The sequence below is a fragment of the Panthera tigris genome, chromosome D3 (genome assembly GCF_018350195.1).
Source record: "Panthera tigris isolate Pti1 chromosome D3, P.tigris_Pti1_mat1.1, whole genome shotgun sequence".
Lineage (NCBI taxonomy): Eukaryota > Metazoa > Chordata > Mammalia > Carnivora > Felidae > Panthera > Panthera tigris.
Window position 1 is genome coordinate 1,987,032 of NC_056671.1, and position 23,296 is coordinate 2,010,327.

At 53.9% G+C, this 23,296-nt stretch overlaps 2 protein-coding genes across 18 annotated transcripts in view; one reads left to right on the top strand and one right to left on the bottom strand.

Moving 5' to 3' along the window:
• Nucleotides 1–2,080, top strand: part of RIMBP2 (RIMS binding protein 2) — a 95,175-nt gene extending 93,095 nt beyond the window's left edge. For 12 of the 14 annotated variants that reach the window (XM_042963106.1, XM_042963103.1, XM_042963104.1 and 9 more), the window contains one exon: nucleotides 1,696–2,080. In XM_042963106.1, coding sequence (XP_042819040.1) covers nucleotides 1,696–1,884 — 189 coding nt within the window. In that variant the 3' untranslated portion in view covers nucleotides 1,885–2,080. Of the gene's footprint in view, nucleotides 1–128; nucleotides 1,055–1,695 lie in introns of those variants that run through there. The other 2 variants (XM_042963097.1, XM_042963102.1) reach the window with 1 other exon arrangement.
• Nucleotides 2,081–13,063: 10,983 nt separating this feature from the next.
• PIWIL1 (piwi like RNA-mediated gene silencing 1) overlaps nucleotides 13,064–23,296 on the bottom strand; it is a 30,937-nt gene continuing 20,704 nt past the window's right edge. For all 4 annotated transcript variants that reach the window (XM_042963111.1, XM_042963107.1, XM_042963108.1 and 1 more), the window contains exons 16-22: nucleotides 21,444–21,644; nucleotides 21,231–21,334; nucleotides 20,309–20,379; nucleotides 20,061–20,214; nucleotides 16,717–16,842; nucleotides 14,026–14,173; nucleotides 13,064–13,891 (exon numbers count right to left, since the gene is read on the bottom strand). In XM_042963111.1, the coding sequence (XP_042819045.1) occupies nucleotides 13,775–13,891; nucleotides 14,026–14,173; nucleotides 16,717–16,842; nucleotides 20,061–20,214; nucleotides 20,309–20,379; nucleotides 21,231–21,334; nucleotides 21,444–21,644 (921 nt within the window). In that variant the 3' untranslated portion in view covers nucleotides 13,064–13,774. The remainder of the gene's footprint in view (nucleotides 13,892–14,025; nucleotides 14,174–16,716; nucleotides 16,843–20,060; nucleotides 20,215–20,308; nucleotides 20,380–21,230; nucleotides 21,335–21,443; nucleotides 21,645–23,296) is intronic.

The window sequence follows — 23,296 nt, forward strand, 5'->3', positions numbered from 1 at the left end:
AAACTGACTATCCGATTACATTCATGTGTAGTCTCTCATTTTTATTTTTTTCCATCACTGCCAGTTTTTATATATTACATTTTTATATATATATATTTTTATTTCTTTGCTCATCTGCTTGGAAACAGAAGAAGAGTGTTCATTTCACACCCTAATCAGGCACTGTAGCCCTTCACGTAAGTGAGCAGCTGAAGATACCTATAAAGATACCAACTTAAGCTACCTTACACGGACGAGTGCAGTAGACTTAAGGCTTCACTGTGGGGTTTAAAAAAAAAAAAAAAAAAGAAATATGTCTCAAAAACTCATTGGACCTAAAACATCAGGCCGTTACTGGCCTCAGTTGTAAAGCAACTGAATCTGTAGTAGGATAATCATGTTGAAAACTCCTTTCCTACTGTCTCCATTAAGAACATTTCAAAGGCCAACATTGGGAACATATTTCTTAACAGGCTAATTGTTTGTTTACATAGAGAATGTTCCAATGTCTCCTCATAACTGAAGCTGCATATCGCATCGTTAGCCCCCCTCGGAAAAAGCACAAGCTCACGACTCTGTTTACTCTAGGAGATCTCACTCCCAAACACGTTAACTCGAGATCGAGCAGATGAGTAGTGGGCGTGCGGCCACCTAGCGTTGGCTCCGAACACGCCCCGGGCCGGCTGGCATGCCAGGCGAGCTTCGCTCGAGCCACCGTACCTCTCTCGCGCGAGCGAGCCGAGGCTCCTCGCCAAAGCACAAACACGTGTTCCGAGCACACGGGCGGGGGCCCCAGTGCAGTCCTGAGCTTTGCGACACATGCAGCTCCAATGATTGCCTCAGACGCATAGATGGTATCTTCAGGTGTCCTTTGGGATGCTTATTACTAGGTGTTTTCCATTGGAACGAGACCTTGATTTTAAATCCAAGCAAGCGTCAGGCCCTTGGCTCCTCTCGTGTGCCTGCTGGCTCCCGGACACCCGTGCTAGGCAGACGTTGCGGCCGGGGAGGCGAGGGGTGCGGGGCGGAGGACCCGGGTCTCCGGCGCGTAGAGCGCGGGGACGGGGACGGGGATGGGGACGGGACGCACCGGGTGCCACCGCGCGGAGGACCCGCAGGCACCGCGGCGCGCGCTCTGTTGGCAAAACCTCATCTCCAGTCGCTTGGAAATGATGAAAGGCGACAAGGGCCTCGACGCTTCCTTTGATTGCAATTGAGGTTCATTTTAGTTTTTCTTTTCTTTCAACCGGTGTGCCGTCTGCTGTAGCCCACTAACCTCCCCCCCCCCCCCCCCGCCCGCCCCTCGGGGACGCCCCCGCCACGGTCCGCACTTCCATAGCCGAGCCCCGAAGCCCCCTTTCAGAGCGTTCGCTCGTGCGATGCCGAGGGGTCCTCGGCCACTTCCACTCAAAGCGGCACCCCCACCTCCCACGCTCCCGCATTTGGTCTTGACTTACAAAGTAAATTACTACCCAGCTTTGTTTTGCCGAAGCAACGGCCGCCCCCCAGCCCCGAAGACAAAGTGACGGCAAAGCAGCCGGTGGTGGCCAGGCCGTCCCCCTCGGGCCCGCTGCGGGGCCCCCTTTCCACCCCGAGGGAAGCCGCGGGCCGCCCCTTGTCTTGCCTGGTGGGAGACGGGGACAGTGTGATGTCACCGAGTGGATGGATGTTGTTGGCGCGCACGCACTCAATAAACTGTCACACTGTACCTACTAGGTTCCTCCCGAGGGTTCAGGTACAGCAAGGAGAGCGTCATCCCCCTCAGCCCATCTCCATTCGGGGTCACCTACGTCATCTATGGGTACTGGTAGTCCTGGGAGAGGCAGGGAAATGTCCTCGAAAAAGAAAAAGGGGCTGCTTTCCAAAGGCAAGAAACTGCTGAAAAGGCTGGGTGCAGTGAAATGACCCATGTGCTTCTGGACAACTCCCACACCTCCGTAATTCTCCTTAATTCCAAACTAGGGCTTTCATGACTCAAGTACCTTCCTAAACAAACACTCTTCTCCCCTGACACCAGTAGAGAAACGCTCTTTGCGCCGCCGCGCACTTTAAGGCCACCGCAAGGACAAAGAGCTGCTGGTGCCCCTCCCCCCCGCCTCCCCCCCACTCCTCCCCCCCCCCCCCCCGCCCCGCTCTTGCCCGAGGGCTGCCTGGAGGCCGGGGGGCTCCTCCGCACGCACGCGGGGGGCCAGGGGCTCCTCGGGCCCCTCCGGTCTCTGTGCATTTGTCATCCGCCCTTAAAGGAATGGTTTCCACCTTGACCCCCTTTCCAGAATGCTTGCCTCATGACGCATAACTCACTCTAACTCTGGTCTTGAAACTCCTAGTTTAACCGCCTTGATGTTCTGCCTTATAAACGCACAATGGTTTGTACTGTCCAATAAAATCTACGGTGTGCACTTCGTACGTGTTGTACATTCAGCGCTCGTCACCCCCACAGACACACTGCTCTGGAATCGAGTTGTGCATTCCGAGTCCCGGCTTCTCGTCTTTCCAAGCCAGCCGGGTAACACAGAAACACAGAAAAGAAATGTTTACTTACTCAGATCATTCAAAAACAGAGAGAGAGAGAGAGAGGGAGGGAGGGAGGGAGGGACTTTGTTCGGACAAGTCCCACTCCTCCAACCTGCCAGGAAGCTGACCAGGCTCATGGCTTTCCGTGTCCCCTCTCGTGGCAAATGCATTTCTGTTACTTCCGTGTTTGTCCAGTGCCCGCCCCCCCCCCCACAGCCCCCAGCAGCGAGCAACACACAGTAGAGCAGCCCCCACGATGCACAAGCCACACGTACAGCCCCCGAAATCTCAGTCTGTTCACATCGATTCCACACCAGTCTCCACCACTGGCACTCGAACAAGAGACTTGCAAAGTTGCCGGCAGATGTATTTGATGGTTTCTATTTTGTAATTCTTGTCCACTTGTAAATTGTTTTTACTCTTTATACATACTTTTCAGACTGCCTTTCTTTTGTAATTTATGGAAGGTTTATAAACGAATGACCAAGCTTTCCCCCATTGTGTCTTCAAAACCTCTATTGTAAATTGTAATATATTAGTGTGTGGTCCATTTATTAAAAGGAAGTTACTCAGTGTGTGGTTACATATCATGTGTGTGTGTGCATGTGTTCAGTTAGTGTAAAATATTTTCTAGAAATAAAATTTGTTATTTTATACAAGGCCGTTTACTCTGTGTCTTTGTTTCAAGCGCTTTTCATCAGAGCAGCCTCCCAGAATTCCTTTCTCCCGTGCGCACAGGCGACAGACGGCCCGCTCGGGGAAACGGAGGCAGTTGGCGCTGAGTGGGTATGTCTTGTGCGCGAGGACCGCTCTCGTACAGCCAAGGCTTCGAGGGTGAACCCCAACCGTATTTGTAACCTTTCCCCTGGCAGCTTTACAGTTCAGATGATGGGACTGGAGAACACCGCACAATGTCGTGTACGTGTGAGATCCAAGACCGACCCACCAAGAGTGGGATGCTGGGTGCCAGGGCGGGGGGGAGGGGGGCACGGGAAGGTCGGAGGGCACAGAGCTTTAGTTGCCCAAGATGAATCCACCTTGAAGAACTAATGTAAAAACAGTGCTAGATGCAACGGCATGTCTGAGGTTAGAAAAAAGAATTCTAGTTCAAGAAATGCTGATTTAAGAAATTAAAGTCTACGCAACGGTGTGAATGCACTTTGCGCCACCGCACAATTAAAGATGGTTGAAATGGCGAAGTTTCCTGCGTATACTTTACCACAGTAAAAAAAAAAAAAAGTTGACAATTTCTCAAAAAAAAAAAGAGCAAAAGTAGCCAGAACTAATGTTCCTCTACATCTTTGAAAAAATGTACAAATTTCCCAAAATATGTAGGCAAACCCGCGACAGTACGAGCTGCACCTCGCTTTGGCGAACACTACTGAACGTTTAAGGAATAAATGATGCCGACTGTATACAACTCCTGGAGAGAAGACAGATGCCCAGACCCCTTGGGTCAGCCGTATCCAGATGCCAAAACTAGACGTCACAAGAGGTCTGCAGACCAAGAGCACCACGAATTTTTTTAAAAACCCTAAACAAAATATTAGCAGATTAAAACAGCTGTTCAAGAAACTCGGCAAAGAAAGGAGTTGATCTCAACTTCATAAAATTAACGGCCAGCCCCATACTTAACGGTGCAAACGCGGACCGCTTCTTTCTTTCCATCAAAAACGACACAGGCGCGTCCATTTGACTGCTTGTATTCAACATCGTGCTGGGCTTCCAGGCAGCGCAAGAAGGAAAGGAGGGGAAAGAAAAATCACACGGTTTGGAAAGAAAGGAGCAAAATGGTGTTTATGTGCAGATGATATGATGCGAAGTCAGCTACAAGATGCTGTTGGAACTCACGTGCATTGGGCAAGAGAACAGGTACAAGGTCAGAGTACACGAATCATCGGTATTTCTACAAACTAGCAGGGAACAATTAGGACAGAAATTAAAAGAGAAGTGGTACAGTAATAAAAATACATGTGATTAGTTATATTAGCATCAAAACCGTGAAATACTTCAGGGTAAAGTTAACAAAATGTGAGCAAAACCTGTATACTGAAAAATAAAGAACGTCACTTAGAAATAAAAGAGCTCTTAAATGGAATATGTTGGTGGTGTAGAAAATGTAATGTTAAATTTCCAATTTCTCCCAAGCGGATCTGTTGATTTAGTGAAATCCCGGTCAGAATCCCAGCAAGCTTTGTCTAGAAATTGAGGAGCTGGTTTAAGTCCTGATACAGAAATGCAAAATGATCTACAACAGCCGAGACAATTTCGAAAAAGATTGAACAGAGTTTGAAAAGAGTCACGTGGCCCGATTTTGAGACTTGTAAGGCTACAGTGACGGAGGCAGTGTTGGTTTTGTGTAAAATGCGCACGTTGAAATCACCGGGATGAACTGGGGAGTCCGGAAGTAGACTCACACATATGTGGTGCGTTCATTTGCCGCAAAGGTACCGAGACAGCTCAGTAGGGGAAGACGCGAAGTATGGTCTTTTCTAGAAAGAAATGTTGCAGAAAGAGCTACTTACAGGGGAGGAGGTGGGAAACTGACCCTCCTCTCACGTGGTGCACAAAAATTAATCCCAAACAGATCACTGCCCTAAATGAAAAAGTTAAAACTATCAAGCTGCTAAAAGAAAACGGAGAAATTTGGCCAGAAAAAAAGTAAACCCTGGTAACTGGACTTCAGCAGATTTAAAAATGTCTTCTCTTTGAATGATACTTAACAAAACAGCAAGCCGGAAACTGGGAGACAGCAGCATAATGCATAGCACGTGTATTTGACAAAAGAATTGTCTAGAAGGTAGAAAAACATTTTCCAATTCAATAAGACCAAATTTTTTTTTAAAAGTGCAGAAGATTGGAACTTTTTAAATTTTATTTTGAGAGAGCAGGAGAAGGGGAAGGGCGTAGAGACAGGGAGATTGGGGCGCCTGGCTGGCTCGGTCGGTTAAGTGACTGACTTCGGTTCAGCTCATGGTCTCACAGTTCATGAGTTCGAGCCCCACATCAGGCTCTGTGCTGACAGCTCGGAGCCTGGAGCTGCTTCGGATTCTGTGTCTCCCTCTCTGTCTGCCCCTCCCCTGCTCCCGCTCTGTGTCAAAAATAAATAAGGATTAAAGCAATTTTTTTTTTTAAATTTAAGAATGCAGATTTCATTAGAAAGAATATGTTCAGTTGGTTGAACATCTCACTCTCGATTTCCGCTCAGGTCATGATCTCACGGTTCGTGAGTTCGAGGCCCGCGTCGGGCTCTGTGCTGACAGCTCGGAGCCTGGAGCCCGCTTCGGATTCTGTGTCTCCCTCTCTCTCTGCCTCATGCTCTGCCTCTGTCTCTCTCAAAAATAAAAATAAACATTAAAAAAAAAAAAAAAAGATGCTCAACCAACTGAGCCACCCAGTGTCCTGAACACGTATTTTATAAGAGATGTAAAAACGGCCAGTGTGCAAGCACAAAAATGCTCAGTATCGTTTGCCAGCAGGGAAATGCAGTTAATAACCCAAATGAGAGAACATTCTACGCCCACTGCTATGGGTGTGTTTAATCTTAGGTTGACTTTAAACATTTTAAAATTCTGTGAAAATTAAAAAGACCGACATCATCAAATACGGGTGAAGACGCGGGGCGGCCGGAGTCGTGTCTCGCAGAGCGGGGCCCGGGCGGCTTCCATGCGGTCAGACTCTTAGCTCGCAGGTCTAGTAGGCCCGTGTCCGCGTGTCTGCCCACGAGAAATAAAAGTAGATACTCGCGTAAAGCCTTCAGAAGTTGCTACAGTTCGTTGTAGTGGCCCCACGCGTGAAACACCCCAAATATCCCTGCGTTGGTGAATAAACGTGGAACCGCATGGGACGGAACACAGCTTAGCAAATGCACCGCTCACACAGTCACGTGGGTTTGTCCTTGAAACACTCTGCCCAGAGCGGCACAGGGTGCGGGCTTTCCTGGTCCTCAATCCCAGAGCAGGTGGAAGGCACGTCGTTGGTTGCTTGGGGACCAGGTGGGAAGGACTCTTCGCAAAGGGGCAGGGAGGCAGTAGACGTTTTCTAAATCTGACGATGGCAGAGCGAGTGTAGGCATTTGCCGAAGCTCGTCCAGCTGGGGATGCGGAGGTGTACGTTGGATACTCGGTGAGTGGATTTAAAACAGAAGTCGGTGAGAGGGGACACAAGGGACGTGTTGTCCATTAGGAAGGTGCGCAGACTGCCCGGCCCCCGCTTGCAGGCCTGGGGGCCGGACCGGGAAGGGCGGAGACACTGCAGATTAAGGTAGGAGCTCCAAGGCCCTGGAGCAAACAAAGCCTTGTGTCCCGGCCACTTACAGGGCAGGTGTGGTGGCCCCGGGGCCAGGAGCAGCCCTGGCCACACAGCAGCCGGGAGGGCTGCCCCTGGCGCCCCCCCCCCCCCATCGCACCCTTGTACCGGACAGGAGCGGGGTGGGAGGGGGTGGGGCGGGGGGCTGGGCAGCGCGGACAAGGGTGGGGTGGCCGCGCCTGCGCAGCCGGGGCCCAGAAAGGAAACCCGCCGGCGGCAGGACAGCTGAGGTGCGGCCACAGGCTGGGGCTCGGCGCCTGACGGCCGCTGCCCACGCGGGCGGCTGGCCCCTCCTGTCCTGGTGTGCTGGCATCCCAGTCGTCAGCCCTGGCAGGGCGGCGCGCGCCCGTGTCCAGGTCCCAGGCCCGGATGGACGCTCGCGCAGGACAAGCGACTCGGGTGCGCGGCGTGTGCCGCAGGTGGCTGAGTAGACAGGGTTCCTGAACTCGGCCGCGCCCAGGGAACACGAGTGCAGGAGTGGCGGTACCGGCTCGGTGGCTGAGAACCACACCGCGAAGACGCCAGTGAAGCGGACACAAGTCACTGCCCTCCCGAGCCATCCTCGGGAGGGAGACGGGATGAAAGTGGGTGCATCTGGGAAGCGCTTTCGCAGAAGTGAGCCGTGGGGACGGACGGAGTTACCAGGGGTTCCGCAGATAGACCCGGAGGCGCCCCTCCGTGAAGCCGGGAGGCCCCGGGGAGGGGGGGCGGAGGGGACATCGGAGCACGGCACCCCAGAAGCCGGACACACGGAGCGCTTCCGAGGCGGGGGACATGGGTGTGGGGTGTGAGTCCTGGGAACCCACCGATGAGCAACACGGGGGCGGGGCGGGGCGGGGGGGGGGATCTCGGTAAGACCACCGGGTGCGGAGGAAATGAGAGGGTTGAGGGCAACAGAATTTTGTTTTAAGGGGGCGTCCTAGGTCCTTCATCTTGGGTTCCCCTCCAGTGCAGAGAACTCACAGAGACCCCGCCCCCAGGCATACAGGTGGCGCCCCTGCCAGAACTCGCAGAGACCCCGCCCCCAGGCATACAGGTGGCGCCCCTGCAGAGAACTCGCAGAGACCCCGCCCCCAGGCATACAGGTGACGCCCCTGCCAGAACTCGCAGAGACCCCGCCCTCAGGCATACAGGTGGCGCCCCTGCGGAGAACCCGCAGAGACCCTCACGGCCATGCTCCATAAAAGCTGCGGGCTGCGGGCCGTCCTGCACGGAGCGTGGCCGGGGTGTCCTGGGTCGTCTGCTGCGGTAAGTCGCCCCGAACGACAGCGAGCGGTGGGCTGGCGTGCGTGCGTTTCGGAAGTGAAGGGTCTTCTCGGTCTGGAGGGTACACGGACCCTCCTCCACCTCCTGAGGAGGCGGAAACCAGAGAGGCGCCGGTGGGCGAGGGGGCTGCCCAGGGTGAGGGGGGGCCTTCCCCTTGTCCGTGGCGTTGGTGGAGCAAAGGGGCCGAGGCGGTGGCAGGTTGGGCGTCCCGGCTGCGACGCCGGGGGCACCTTAGTACGTTACGTGGGTCTGGGGGGTCACGGGTGGCCTCAGCCACTGCTCGAGAGGACCCCGGCCCTTGGCTAACGTGATTGGTTGGAAACGTGCAGCCCGCCCGGCGCTTAGAGGCCGGTATGGAGGCCGCACCTGCTGCTCCGGCAGCCGCGGTGGAGACCGGCTTCGCCGAGACTCCCGCAGCAGGGAGACGAGACGGACGGGTGGGAAAATTGGGAACACAGGATCCTGCCGACGACGATGGGATGGAGCCCATCCAGGCCTCTCCCAGCTGTGGCAAGATGTCGCATCTGGCACCCGCGAGAAAATCGGAACCTGCCGATGCGGTCTTGTCCAGCGTGTGGAAGGCACGACCTCAGGGAAAGGAGTTTATTTCCTTGTAAGAAGGTTCAGAAACTGGTGTGCCGAGTGCCAGTCCGGTAATGGAGGAATTTCGCGGTGGAGACCAGGGTAGGGACGACGTTGCCCTCTAGGGTCTGCAGCTGGGGGCGACCCGAGCATCTACTGGTCCTGCTGGTCCTGCTACAGACTGAACCAGCTCCGATAGGCATTGGAGCTGGATGCACACCTACCTGAAGAAACCCTTGAAATCTGGGGGAGAAAGAAGGCTTATCGATGGTTACAGGGGACAGATTAGCAAGCTCCCGTTAGTCTCTACGGATCCGCGGGCTTCTTCCCCCTGTTTCCTGGTGCATAGTTACCCCATCCCTGCGTACACGTGGGGGTAGACGTTCCGCAGGGTCTGGATCTAACCAGGGCAGGTGAACTCAGGTTGCGGACCCCGAGAGTCACCCTCGGTCTCCAGCGGCCGCGTCATTACGGCGTGACGTCCGGAGGATGGCAGGTCAGTGCCGGCAAGAGCCCAGGGCGGGGTCATTCGGTTCACCGGATAAAAGTGATGCGGGATGCGGTCGCTGACACAGTATGAACCTTCCCGGTCCCTAAGATGAATTCCAGGCTCTCGTTAGGTTCCCGGAGGCCTTTTATTCCCCGACCAGCGCAGGTGTTAGACCTGTATGTGGCTTGGTTCGGAAGCCGAGGGGCTGGGTGCCATCCAAGAGGCTTTCTCCCGGGTGAAAATGCTGGTGAAACAGGTACAGGCCCTGGGGGTGTGAGTGATGAATTCCGTGTCAGTTCATACCCAGGAGGACGGGGCTGGGGCTTGTGGCAACAGAAGGAAATCGGTTCGTTATTCGCACAAGTTTGAGGACAATCTGTTCTTGTGACATGACGTCATTGGAAACACCGGCTGTTACCAACAAGGCTTTGGAAAGTGTAGTTGAGACAGAGGCGCCCACACGGCTTTAGGGAGCGAGGGTTGACTTTACGGACCCGACAGAGCCCTTGGAAGACACTGGCCTGGTACCTTGCTTCCGGGGTTCCCGGGAGCCTGACCAGGTGAATGAGGGAGGTCGCTGCCCGACAGGCTCAGGAACCTCGGCAGGTCTTGGGGGCCTCAGGAAGGGAGGGAACTCCAAGCTGCAGACGGTGTTGCAGGCGAGTCTGCTGGCGGGTGAGCATCTGGTGGGGCTCCTGGCCTTGAACGGCTGTTGAAGGCTCCATCTGAAATTCCTTAGGAGAAGCGTGCCCGGGGCGGGGGCTCGGGCGGTCAAGCGTCGGACTTCGGCTCCGGTCATGATCTCAGGGTGAGTTCGAGCCCCGCGCCAGGCTCTCTGCTGTCAGCACAGGGTCCACTGCAGATCCTCTGTCTCTCCCTGCACCTCCCCTTTTCACTCGCTCCCCAAAATGAAGCCATTAAAGAAACTTTTAACTGAAGTTCTTTAGGAAAAGCCCCAGCAGAGTTAAGGGAGCCTAGACGACCCGTCGCTGTTCTTGCCGCACTTATGTGAACGATTAGGCCCAGTTTTGGAGGACTGGACTGTTCGACCTCTGCTAGAAAGGAGGGTGAATTAGCTCGGGGGGTGGGGGGCAGAACACGGCCTCGGCAGCACCCCTGGATGCCGGCCCCGGAAGTTCAGTGCTGTGCTCGCCTGCAGAACCACTCTGGTGTCCCCGTGGCCCGCATTCGGCCCGGCTGCTTGCATGCTTCGCGCCGGACTTTGAAAACCACCCCCCCCTCCCCCCAGGCAGGGCCACCTCCCGGGAGGAGGCCACTGTTACCCGGCCTCCCCTTGCTATGAAACGTGCAAGGAGACTGAGCCTGTGCCTGGGGCTTCCAGAATCATGGCTCTCTGAGCACGGGGGTGTCTGAGGCCGGGTGCGGGGCGCACAGGCCCCTGTGCGGCAGGAAGTCCGGGGCAGTCACCCCCTCGGCAGTGAGGAGTGGAGAAAAGCTGGGGCGGGGCCGGCTCGTCACCAGCGGCCACTGCGTTGCTGAGGGCAGAGCCCACAGCCGTGCGGTCTGCACGACCCTGGCCGCCGTCACCGGCCTCGAAGTGCCAGCGGCAGGGCGAGCCCCCCACGTGGCACCGAAGCGCACGAGGACCCCGCTAGGTGCGCCGAGAGGGACCCCCGCCAGCATAGCCGGGCGGGCTCACGTGACCGTCCTCTCTGCTGCGGTGGCTCGGGAGGCCAACCTCGGGCTGTGGGGTCCCCGGGACGAACTCCCTCCCTCGGCCCACCCCCCTCCTGTCCTCCCGCCGGTCACGACCTCCCCACCGGGCCCCCCCGCGGGGAGTTACCCCAGTAAGTGGCTGGCTTTGCCGTTTGCTATGAAGGTAGGAGGACACCTTACCAACCTCCCCCACCTAAAGGGACCACGGGGGCCCCGGGGGCCTTTTTAGGATGGAAAAAACACGGCCGGCTTTGTCGGCCCCGGAGAGGGAGGCAGGCAGAGGAAACGCTGATGTGGGGCAAGGGGAGGCGCGATGATAGCACATCCTGGAAGGAGCGGGTGTGTCCGGCGCGCAGGTGGGCGGGAGCAGGTGTGGCAGCAGGGAGTCCGGGGACCCCAGTGACAGGGGAGGGGGCTGCACGTGGCCGTGGCCAACCCCAGGCTGCTGGAGAAGCAGGGCAGCAGCGGCAGGGCCGGCGGGGGTGGGGGGTGGAGAGGGGCAGGCACCGGGCCCTCCAGGAGGGGCAGGGTGCAGACTGGGGACACGCAGCGTTGACCGCGGGTCGGCGTGTCAGCGAGGTGGGTCGTGGGCTTGCCTGGGACAGACAAGTAGGGAATGCTCGGAACGGGTGTTTCTGCCACGTGTTGAAGCGGAGGGTCCCGAGGTCCCCACCTGGCCCGCTCCACCCAGACAGACCAGAGGGGGGGCAGACCGCACAGCGCGGCCCCTGCCGTTCCCGTGGGCGCCGTCCCTTCGGCATCGCACACACGTGCGCTCCTGGACACGGCACGGGAGCCGGGCTCAACCTATCCCGATGTGCATCCCTTAGGTTCCCAGAGGTGTAGACAGCCAGGGTTTTTGCCAGCACTACTGTGGAAAGGGTGCCCCTTCCAAGGGGGTGAGGTGGACACCTAAACCTAGACCCTCTGGCCCTCTCTGTCCCCCCAGGAGGCCCATCAACACCAGCGAAGAAAGCAGACAACAGAGACCCCCCCCCCCCCCCATATCCTCTTGTCGACTAGGCTCCAGATGCCTTCTCACCTGGCACTGGCCCAAGTCCCCAGACGAAGCCCCGGATGTGTCTACGGGACAGTTCACCTGGCAGAGGTTCTGGGCCTAGGTGCGGCGCGGACCCAGACCAGGCGAATGAGTGACATTTAACATTCAGTCTGGGAACCACTGCCCGGGATGAGTGAACAAGCCAAGCCAGAACCCTTTTGGCCGGAACGAATTTGAGCAGATGTTCCGTCCGTGGCGGCAGAGTCTTCGGGCTTGGGTGAGCGTCTCTTGGCCACTGTAACTTCTCTAGACTGAAATCCTGAAGAATCGGTAAAGACCTGAAACCTTTGAGATCATGTAAAAGCTGCTATGGATGACGCTTTACTGACTTAACAGCTACTGGGCAGCACTACAAATCCACACATAAATGCCCCAAACCAATCTGTCACAGCTGCAGGGTTAGCCGTCCTCACACCCCTTTGAACCGGGACAGCGTCTAACGCAACTTCTGCAACGGCATCTTGTCTCCGGCAGCTTTCCGAACGCTCGCAAGGCAGGCCCTGTTCCTTTCCCTCTCATGTTCACAGGGTTAAGGAAGCAGGTTAAGGAACCTGGGCTAATAGCCAAGATCAGTGTTAACAATAGCTATGTAGTTATTAGCTACAACTAAAAGGAAAATAAGATGGTTTTCGTTCATGTTAATAAGGCATTTATTTGAAAAGACAAGTATAACATGCTCAGACGAGTTTATGTACGATCGCTAACATTCACACCCGTTACATTTACAAGCAACATTTAGAAGTGAGTTCCGTTCGTTAAGTGCAGAATTTCCTGGCAATTCCTACAGATACGTAAACGTGAACAGCTACGATTATCAACTCAACACCACCCTTCTTGGTCTGCACTTCTGAGCTACGGCTCCCATTCTTGGGTTGCAAACTCGCAGATGGCAGCCGTAGACCCTCAAGTTCAAGTGATGCGGATTTCGGTGGTTTTTTTTTTTTTTTTAACATTTATTTATTTTTGAGAGCAAGAGACAGAGCATGAATGGAGGAAGGTCGGAGAGAGAGAGGGAGACACAGAATCGGAAACAGGCTCCAGGCTCTTAGCTGTCAGCACAGAGCCCGACGCGGGGCTCGAACTCATGGACCTTCGCTTCTGTAAATGGATCACAGCCCTTTGACGGAGTGAACTCTCCCCGTTTAAAAAAAAATACAGTAAATGAATGAAAATGCAGATGCTTTCAGTAAAAACAAACTGTTCCTGAACAGGGTAACAATCCAATTTTATTCTATAACAAGCAGAATAATGTCTCAGTTGCAAAACAACTCGTAATGTTAATATAGATTACTGACCTCTTAAGAGTCTTAAAATGTTTCTTTGGACAGAAATTTAAAACTTTTCAACCATCTCCTTTTAACCCCTATACCACCTAGCCCCAAAATGAAATAAAAAATCAGCCTACTTCTCCACAGAGTCGCATACAGTTACAGGTTATTTAATGGCAGCTTTCACCTCTAAAATAGATCAGACACCCAAATAAAACCCCACCTTACAGTTCTAGTGAGCTTCCTTAAATGAAAATATGTCAAAAAGAAGATAATTAACGTAAGGCCTACAAAGAAGGACTTGCTCACTCCTGGAAGTACTTTTGAGTAAATCCCCACCTTTCAAATAGTCTAAAAGTGTGTTTATAATACAAAGCACCTCATCCATAGCTTTTCTCCAAAACAAAAATCCTCACGCTGTAGCTGAGGAAACAAACAAGAGAAAATGTAAAATTTGAATGTTTACCTATAAGCCAGTCAAGTAGCAATGCTAGAAATAAGACTCCAGACCTAATTCCTTCCCCAAGTTTCATCTAGAAAGGTAACAGCTAAAAGAAATAAAAAGCTTAAGAAAAGCCCGACGTTACATTCCCAACACAGAAACCGCTGTGTGTCGTCCTCTGGTGGAGGTCAGAGGTAGTACAGGCGGTTGGACAGCGACAGGTTGGGCTCCCTGTGAATGCTCTGGCCCACGAGGAAAGCCAGTTTGTGGGCGTACTGACAAGGAGCCGGGACCCGGATGACGCCCTTTAGAGGAAGAAACACAGGGCCTGTTACTCTAAATCTGGTGTGCATTACACGTGTCGGTGTCAACTATAAAAGGCCTTTAAAAACCCAGCAACTGCTTTCCGAGTCTCACCGAAGTGAACGAACACACTTACCGGCCAGTTGTAATAGATGTGACACAGCTTGTACGTCAGCCTCTGTATGTGGTCCGGCTTCAGGCCGCTGTTGTCGTAGATGACATTGTAGTGTGTGGGCGAGACGCTGCCGCTTCTCACCGCCTGGCTCACGATAAAAAAGTCATACCTGCAAGGACGGCAGAAAAACCACACGGTCGTGAGGCGAACGAGAGCCGAAGCGGACGGCGAAGGGATCCCGCGCGCCGACGTGACCTCCTCGTTCAAGACAGAGCGGGCCTCCTGAAGTCAGAGACTGCGGTTCGCGGACCATCTCGGATGTTCAAGCTGCCACTACGCCTCGGGACCCTCGGCACCCGACGGGGCTGCTTCCGCGGCGGTGGACACGGGAGCTCAGGGGAGGACGGAGCCGTGACACGGGCCCGGAGAGGCAGCGACGGTGGGGGTGAGTGGAGGAGGTCTCGCTGCGGGCTCTGCGGTTTCCAAAATCTGCTTTCACCCCAGGACCTTTCCCCCTCTTGCTGTTCCCGGTGCTACTTAACAAAAACACACTTAATGTTACTCGTCAAGGATAAGAAACAATTTTAGACTAGAGCGTCCGAAGACATAAGCACAATTCGTTCAGGACCCAAATGGTAAAGCAAAACCAAGGAGTGCAGCATAAAGGGACAAGACGGACAACAAAACGTCAATCCAGAGAGGCTGTTACCAGACTTGAAGTGGATTACGTGTGCAACTTGCTAGGTTCACTGAAAACTACAGAAATTATAAAAATCAGGACTGATCTGTAACACTGTAGTGTTTTAGAAGAATGAGGGTTTCAGTGACAAATAACCTGCCCCAAAGAACAGAGAATTCACACCAGAGCTGGAGTCAAAAATCTCAGTTCCCAACACAGGCAAGTCACCGTCCAAAGTGCTGGCGGCTGACACCGACTCTGGTCTAGTCCTTAAAAGTGGACCTGTCCAGGGGCGCCTGGGGGGCTCAGTCGGTTGAGCATCTGACTCTCGATTTCAGCTCAGGTCGTGATCTCGCAGTTCGTGAGCTCAAGCCCCAGGCCGGGCTCTATGCTGACAGTGCAGAGCCTGCTTGGGATTCTCTCCCTCCCTCCCGTCCTCCCTCTCAAAATAAACAGACGTTTTTAAAAGTGGACTTCTCCAGGTATGTCAACAGCATCATCAGCTAAATTTTCAACAGCATCTAATAAAAAGTAATGAAATGTTTTCATACTTCTTAATTCAACTTGGATTTTACCCAATTTGTTTACATCAGTTGTCTTCGGGTCCGTGTTACCCCCTGAGCTCTGGTTACCGCAGCAGGAATACCGTTACTAGAAAGTACCATGGGGTCATTCTGAATGGCTAAGGGATCCTGCGGGAAAGGAACTTAAGTTAGCATCTTAGCTATTCTGTCTTCCTCAGCTGACTCCCCCCCAGTAGCAGAATCCTACGGAAGCACTGCCACGATCCAAGGCCACGCATTCACGGTCGCTTGACAGAACTGAAACCTGTGTGATCGTTTATCCACACAAAGTTAGCAGAAGAAACCCTCCTGTGCCCGCGGTTTATACAGGAGCAGCACACTAACAGCTTCGCACCTAGGCCTGCACTTGATTCTGGTTAAATCTACCTTTGGAATTTAAATTTGGTTAAATTTATTTTTGAGGGAGACAGAGCAAGCGGGGGAGAGGGAGAATCCCAAGCAGGCTCCACGCTGTCAGCACAGAGAGAGCCCAATGTGGGGCTGGAACTGACAAGCCGTGAGATCATGACCTGAGCCGAAACCAAGAGTCACCGCTTAACTGACGGAGCCACCCGGGAGCCCCAGATCGGCCTTTTGAAAAAGCGCCAATACGATGAAACAGAACAGTCCCAACAGCGTGCTTTCCCGAGGAGGGGCTAACCTGGGCCGAGGGAGGACCTCCCACTACCCACAGGACCTACGGGCTGGGCGCCCAGCCGCACACAGGGCTTTCCCAGGGGCCAGCGGGCTTCAGCACTGGGCAGCGGAACACTGTGCGCTGATCTCATTACCACGGGCCCCTCAGGTCCTACTTACTAGCTTATTTTCCTACGGCAAAGTGTAGCCCAGGTTGCATAAAAATGTTTACTCAGAAGCCACTTTTCTTACCTGTGCTTGTGTTTCAGATGAAACATTTTGGCCTCTGGGTAATTAAAAGCATTACAGACCTAAAAATTTTTACTGAGAAAACAATCTGGATGAAGATACAGATATGAAAGAAAAGACAAAAGCAATCTACAGCAGCCGTTCTAACCTCTCTAGATCATTAGTGCCACAGACAAGAACCGTCTTCCCCCAAAGAAAAACTGCACAGAAACCTGCTGACCATTTCAGACGCAAATAAATCCTAGGCTTTAGCAATACTATTGGATCAAACTAATCGGGGACTTTAGGATTCGTAAGAAACAGAAGAAAAAGTAACAGGCGCCTGGGTGGCTCAGTCGGTTAAGCATCTGACTCTTGATTTACGCTCCGGTCCTGACCTTTTGGTTCATGAGTTCCAGCCCCGTGTCGGGCTCCGTGCTGACTGTGGAGCCTGCTTGGATTCTCTCCCTCCCTCCCTCTCTGCCCCTCCCCTGCTCGCTCACATGTGAGCTGCTCTCAAATGAATTAAAAAAAAAAAACATAAAAGTAAACGAGTTAAAGTGGATAAAGCAGAAAACAATGTTCAGCGAACACTACACAACTTACCACTCTGGTCTGGTAACTTCCACATCAATAACTGTTCCAGGAAGTGGGTTTTGAAGCCTTCCTCCAGACTGAGCAAAAAATCGGGCGTTCACTCGTTTTTTCACCACAATTACTGTTAGTCTTGGGCTTAAAACACGACGACGACGACGACGACGATGATGATGACGATGATGATGATGCAGATGCGGACGAATGTAACGACACCGAGTTAGCCACGCTCTCACAGTCAATCAACAACCCACTCATGTGGCTCTAACCAGAACCCCACCCCCCCAGGGCAGGGCACCGATCCAGGGTGTGAGGGGACAGCGTGCACGTGCCCGGTGTCTAATCAACAGGTAAGCACGTCATCTGCCTACCACACTGCAACACTAAATTCGGCACACGGTTCGGAGCCTCTTCTACGTGGAGAATAGGACCTCGAATCTAAAATCCCTGCTAGGGGGGCTGGTGCGAGCAGTGTCCGAGCGTTACCAGTTCACGAGGAATCAGGGGTCCCCATCACCCCTCAGCCCACCCCACGGCAGCAGCGAATGTGCCCTCTGCGTCTCCCCCAGTGAGACTCTCTGCTCGGTTTTCCCGCACCAGGACGGAGTCCCTCTCCCCGAGCGTCCGGCTCTGCATCCGAGGAGGTGTGCTGGCCCCTAACCTGGCCCTGGCTCCCCGCAGGGCAGCCCTCCAAGGGCAGCACGTGCGGCTCGACTACTTTCGCACCTCCTCTACCACCTCCAAGGCCCACGTCAAATCCAGCGTTTGAAACACGGAATACGTGAACTGGTGCACGGAAGGCGCTCGGGACCCTGCTGGCAGGGGATGGACGTTTGATAAACAGGACGGTCACCGATGCCTCGGTTTCCCCCGTGCCCTTTTCCCAACCAGAGCACTGGCTCCTGAAGAGCCTCAGTACACTGGATTGCAAACTTTGGGATGCCACGGGCTTTACGTGCAGTGGGATCTGGAACGTTTGGCTTGGGAAGGTGGTCCAGGGTACGCTGTTGGGCAAATGGTCAAAGAGACCCCGAACTGGGAACTTCTGTTCCGTGGTAAACCTAACTTCACTCCTTCCTGGTAGCAGTAACCAAACAGACGAGGGGCAGGGAGGTGATGTCACTTCAATAAACAGAAGGTATTTTCAGAGACACCACCCTGCTGCCCAGTTACTGCGGCTCTGGATAGAACAAAGCCAGTCCCAGGAACCTAAGGCAGGTGGGTTCCGGCCCTCTGACATCACAGGAAGCGATTCAGCAAATGTCACAAAACAAAGTCGTAAGGATGAGGTGACATTCTGATTTGTTCTTCTGCCAAATGTTCTAAATGAGCTAATCCATTACGCATTTTTATAAAGTTAACACCACCATTTCAATCAAAACACAAATACTGTGATTCTAAGAGTAATTACGGATATTTACATCCACACCGCATCTCTTCAAAGTGAGGAACGATTCTCGGGTATTACTTTACTTCACACACGAGTTCTCCACCATTTATGGGGTGCGTATCGGGTACCGTGTCAAGCACTCTCCTTTATTCCTTCTGACGACCCTGGCTGGTCGCCTCCCCATTTCCCAGATGCAGCAGGTGAAGCTGGGCGGAACCTGGCCCTGCTCCTGAGACACCCTGCGCTCGGTCACCTCTCCCCGCAGCCACCACGTCCTGGCACAACTCACAACGTGGCTCCAGTCCCGTGGCAGCCGGTCAGGCTCGTGCGGCCTCGGCGTGAAGTCCCCTCCCCCACACCCGTCTAGCCCATCCCCGGAGCGGGAGCCGGCAGGCCGCCCCCCCTCCCCCCCCCCCCCCCCCCCCCCGGCAGCCACCCTGGGCATGACCCCGCCCCGGGCAGGACCCGGTTCACCGACTCCCCTCACTCGGGCTCCAGGCTCCTCTTCGAGAGCAACTTCTGCTCCTTCTGGGACCCAAGCCCACAGGACTTGAAAGACTCCCAGCAGCAGAGCCCCAGGCCCCACACGGCCACAGGCTGTGTCCCCAAATCCCAAACAACATGCAGCTCGGGGCTGTGAGATCAACTTGCACCGTTACGTCTCCTCCTTACTTCCCGGAAATTTCCTTTCCCCTCCGTGTGAGAGAAAGGCAACGGGGCTAGAAGATGCTGAGGGCTAGAGCAGGGACCTGAAAAGGAGACCAGCAGGCAGCCGCCTCTCCGCGCCTTCCTCTGCCCACCCCGCCCCCCCGACCCTGTCCGTGCGGACGGAGCACTGAACTCAGAGAAACACATCCAGTAAGGCTCACAACGTTTCGAAGACCGGAAGCCAATACCGTTCTTTTAGTGAGAAAACGCAAGCATTAAGGTTTTTAAAGGAGACAGAAAAGAACATTAACATCCACTTCCAAAATATCGGAAAATGCTGAGTAGCATTTTACTCTGAAAAACCTCCCTGACTTGCTCTGAGCGCTTACTAATAAACTCACTCTAAGAAATGGGTGCCATCAACACCGAGAAGCTAAAAAGCCGTGACCGTACAGACACAAAAGGCTGACCCAGAAGTAGCCTCCACTCCAGCGAAGCAAGCGGCTCTGGGTGCCCAGCCCGCAGGTGCCCGGCGCCACCACAAGCCCAGGTGCACTCAAGGGCCCTCCGACGCCCTCCTTTCTGCCACGGTACCGACTGCTGGCTGAACGCACAAACAGGCCTCTCGGAACTTCTGGGGCTCCTCAGCCACGGACTCCGCCGGCCGTCATTCTGCACCAGCGAGCCCCTGACGCAACGGTCCCGGACGGACGTCAGCTTGCTCGCCACCCGACAGACTAGCAAAACGTAACTCCTCCGAAGGGCCGTGTGGAGACGGCGCGGTCTCACCGCCGCGGGGGAGCGGAGGAAGGCGGAGACCGGCACGGTCTGCAAGGGCACAGGCGGGGTGCTCGGGGAGGACCAGTGTGTCCCTCGCACGCGCACGCCATCCCCACGGACGGAGTGAAGACGTCGGTGCCAGTCGGGTTCACAAAGAAGCATTCGCTGCGTAAAGCAACCGAGAGAGAGTACACGAAGACCGTTGGGAACCTATTCTAGTAACTGCTTCCGCAGATGCCCGCAGACGTCTCGGAACCCTCAGACCCTGCGCCACGGCCCCAGGCGAGAAGGCCGAAGGCAGACCGCTGGCAGAGGTGTCTTCACGCATCCTCCCTGGAGGAAGGGGGCCTCCACGCCTCCAGCCTCGCCCCCGGGGAAGGCTCCCCGAGCGCCTCCCGCCCCTTCCGCGACCTCACCCGCCCCCCCCCCCCCCACCTGAGGTTAAGGGCTCCCTCGCGCGGCATCCCGCCACACGGGCCTCGCAGCTGAAGAGCCGCGACCGTACGGACGCAGAAGGCTCTCCGACACACACGCTTACTTGTAGCCTCTCCCGACAGACTTGAGGCAGTCCAGGAACTGCGGCACCTCGTAGTTCACCAGGGTTTTGAGCTGGCCGTCGCCGACGCCGTCCCGGTACACGACGATCCGGCTGGGCATGTACTCGTTACAGCTGTTCCAAGCCCTCAGGGCAGCTGCGGGAAAGCCAGCACCGCGCCACGTAACCCTGGGGTCACCTCTCGAAGGGCCACGTCAGGGACCAGGGTGAAAAGGCGACAGGAGACCGACCTTGGAGGCAGACTTTGAGACCGTCCACCAGCTCTTGTCCTCGATCTTGAAAGACGCAGCGAGAGAACCAGCTGTGGCGAGAGAAACCGCGACCGGACCGCGGTGAGAACGCCCTTGCCCGCAGGCGGTTCCTTTCACAGCACCGCCTCCCTCCCGGCAGCTCGTCTTTCGCCCCTTTAAAGAGGTCCCCTGGCATGTCGGGTGCTTTGTGAAACCCTGGACGGCAACGACAAGCCACTTACGACGCGACAGACCAAGCTTGCTTTCGTCACAGATCGACACGATTCCCCTGCTGAGGCGAAAGTGAAATCGGAACCAGGAGACCCAGAGACACCTCCTCCCTCCCTCACACACACCCCCCTCTCGCTCTGCTCTTCGGGAGGCATTACAGATTGCACTCTTTTAAAAAGATAAAATACCTTGAAATATGCCGTTACTAAAGCTCACACATCAACATTCCCTCAATTTTCATCCTTTCCTATTCTTGGCAATGCTTAGTTCTAAAAAAAGCACTGAAAAGCAATTTCACTCCATCACAACACAAGTGACTGGGTAAACTGAAGAAACGGGTTTTCCAAAATAAAGTCAACACAAAAACTTTAAGGTACGTTTCAGCGGTCAATAAAAATGATGAGAGACCTTTTCAGAGACGGCCGCATTTAAGGAGATCCGCTCCCCACCCCCCACAGAAATCACCTATAAAACAGCCGGAAATGTGATCTGACCGGTACAGATTAAGGGCCAGGGGACAAAGTCGCAAATGGCCAGGTAGCTGTTATTCTACTTCCCTGACTTTCTTGATTATCGAGTTCAGAGAAGTCAACAGGTTCAAGAGAACCTCGCAGACCCCAGAAGTCGGCCCTGCACGCACACCTCTCCTGCGGTGTCCACAGCCAACCGCCCGTCACCTGACCGCACTGACCGGGTCATCCCTTCGTTGATGCTCGCAACAAATCCTGCAATTGACCTCCGTCCAGCTGTGGTGTCATGGTAACAATCGATGCCAACGATCATCGCCAGCTTCAGCTGTAACAAAAACCCTGTGCTTTTAGATAAACGGAATACCAGCGGTGGTTACAAAGTCCCTTTTTGGTAAACAAAGCATTTAAGCACCAATTACATCAATCAAACTTACGGGCATATCGACCCTCCAGAGCTCCCCTCCCATCTTGCAGTTCATCTGCAGGGCGATCTTGGTCGCAATGGCCATGACTGTCTGCTGCTTGCCCAGGGTCCGGGCTACCACACACTGACTTGGAGTAGGGCAATCTGTACACAAGTATTTTTTTATAGCATCGTATTTGTCTTTCCGATTACTCGACAACAGACAAACAACCTGAAAACCAAAAAACGTTCTCGTCACAGAGGATTAGGAAAGTGACGATCAAGTTCAGGGGAGAGAAGAGAGAACCAAGCCCACCCGCCACATCTCCACCATGAGCTAACTGGCGTGACGTTAGCTGATACGGTCTCATTCCCTTCAACCCAGTGACAGATACTCACAGAGGAAAGAAACCACGTGGAGCAAACAACTCAAAATTGAAGGCCAAGAAAACCTGCCAACCTACTTAAACACGCTCTATTGCCAGCCTGGAGTACTTTAGGGATAAAGAATAGGGCAAAATAAGTTAGTGGTAACCTACAGGTGCACAAAAAATTTTCGAGAGACAGAGAGAGCACAAGTGGGGGGTGGGCAGAGAGAGAGAGAGGAGGAGGAGACACAGAACCCAAAGCAGGCTCCAGGCTCCGAGCTGTCAGCACAGAGCCCGACGCGGGGCTTGAACCCACGAACCGCAAGACCATGACCTGGGCCGAAGTCAGACATTTAACTGACTGAGCCACCCAGGCGCGCCGTGGCTTTGAAACTTTTAAAGCTCTGGCTTGAGAACCTGATCACCCTATGAAATTTCTCAGGAAGTCCATGGACAATTCTGGGGACAAAATGGAGTGCCCAATCTAAATATGTCCCGGCCAGAAAAGGGACGAGGTTAGTCAAAGGGCACAAACTTGCAGTTATAAATTAAGTTCTGGGGATCTGATGTACGGTGCAGGTGACCAGGTAACAAGGCTGTGTTATGCACCTGAAAGGTACTACAGACTAGATCTTCAAAAAAACAAAACTGTAAGTGAGGTGACAGAGGAGAGAAATCGCCCTGTTGGGATGATCAAGTGATCACACTGTGCACGTTATGCCTTAACCCTGTCGTGATAATCGTTTCTGCAACATACACGCACATCCAACGACCACACCGTACACCCTACACTTTCAACTTACGCTGTTCTGTGTCCACTGTGTCTTAGAAACACTGGAAATAAAACAACCAGTCCCTGCCCAATCCGAGTTTGCGTTCTAGAATTGAACACAGATCTTTAACGCACTGTGTTTTCCTAATTTATAGTCCCCGATTCTTCTCTTTTCTCTAGTCCCCAACCAAATCACTTTGCTTTCCTAGGTGTCTCTGTTATTCCCGACAACGTAATAGTAATCTGCCTGCGGCACTTAAGTAGGAGATGAAGGGCTGGAAAAGGGAACAGATTAGTTGAAGCCAATTCACTTCTTAGGCTTAAAGCAACATACATATCTTGTTTACCATCACACTGGTCTCTGCCACCACCCTAGCCGTACCTGTACGCATGCTCACCAACTAAGTACTGATTTTTACTTTTGTGCCTTTTCCCCACAAAATTTTCTACAATCAAAGCCTTTTGTCTTAATATAATTTACTGTCAAATTAGCTAATACACAGTGTGTACAGGGTGCTCTCGGTTTTGGGGGTAGATTCCCATGGTTCGTGGCTTCCATACATCACCCAGTGCTCCCCACCGGTGCCCTCCTCGGTGCCCATCCCCCATTTTCCCCTCTCCCCCACCCCCCACCCACCCTCAGTTTATGCTGTGTTTAAGTGTCTCTTACGGTGTGCCTCCTTCCCTCTCTGTTTGTAACTAGTTTTTCCCCTCCCCTCACCCATGGTCTTCTGTTAAGTTTCT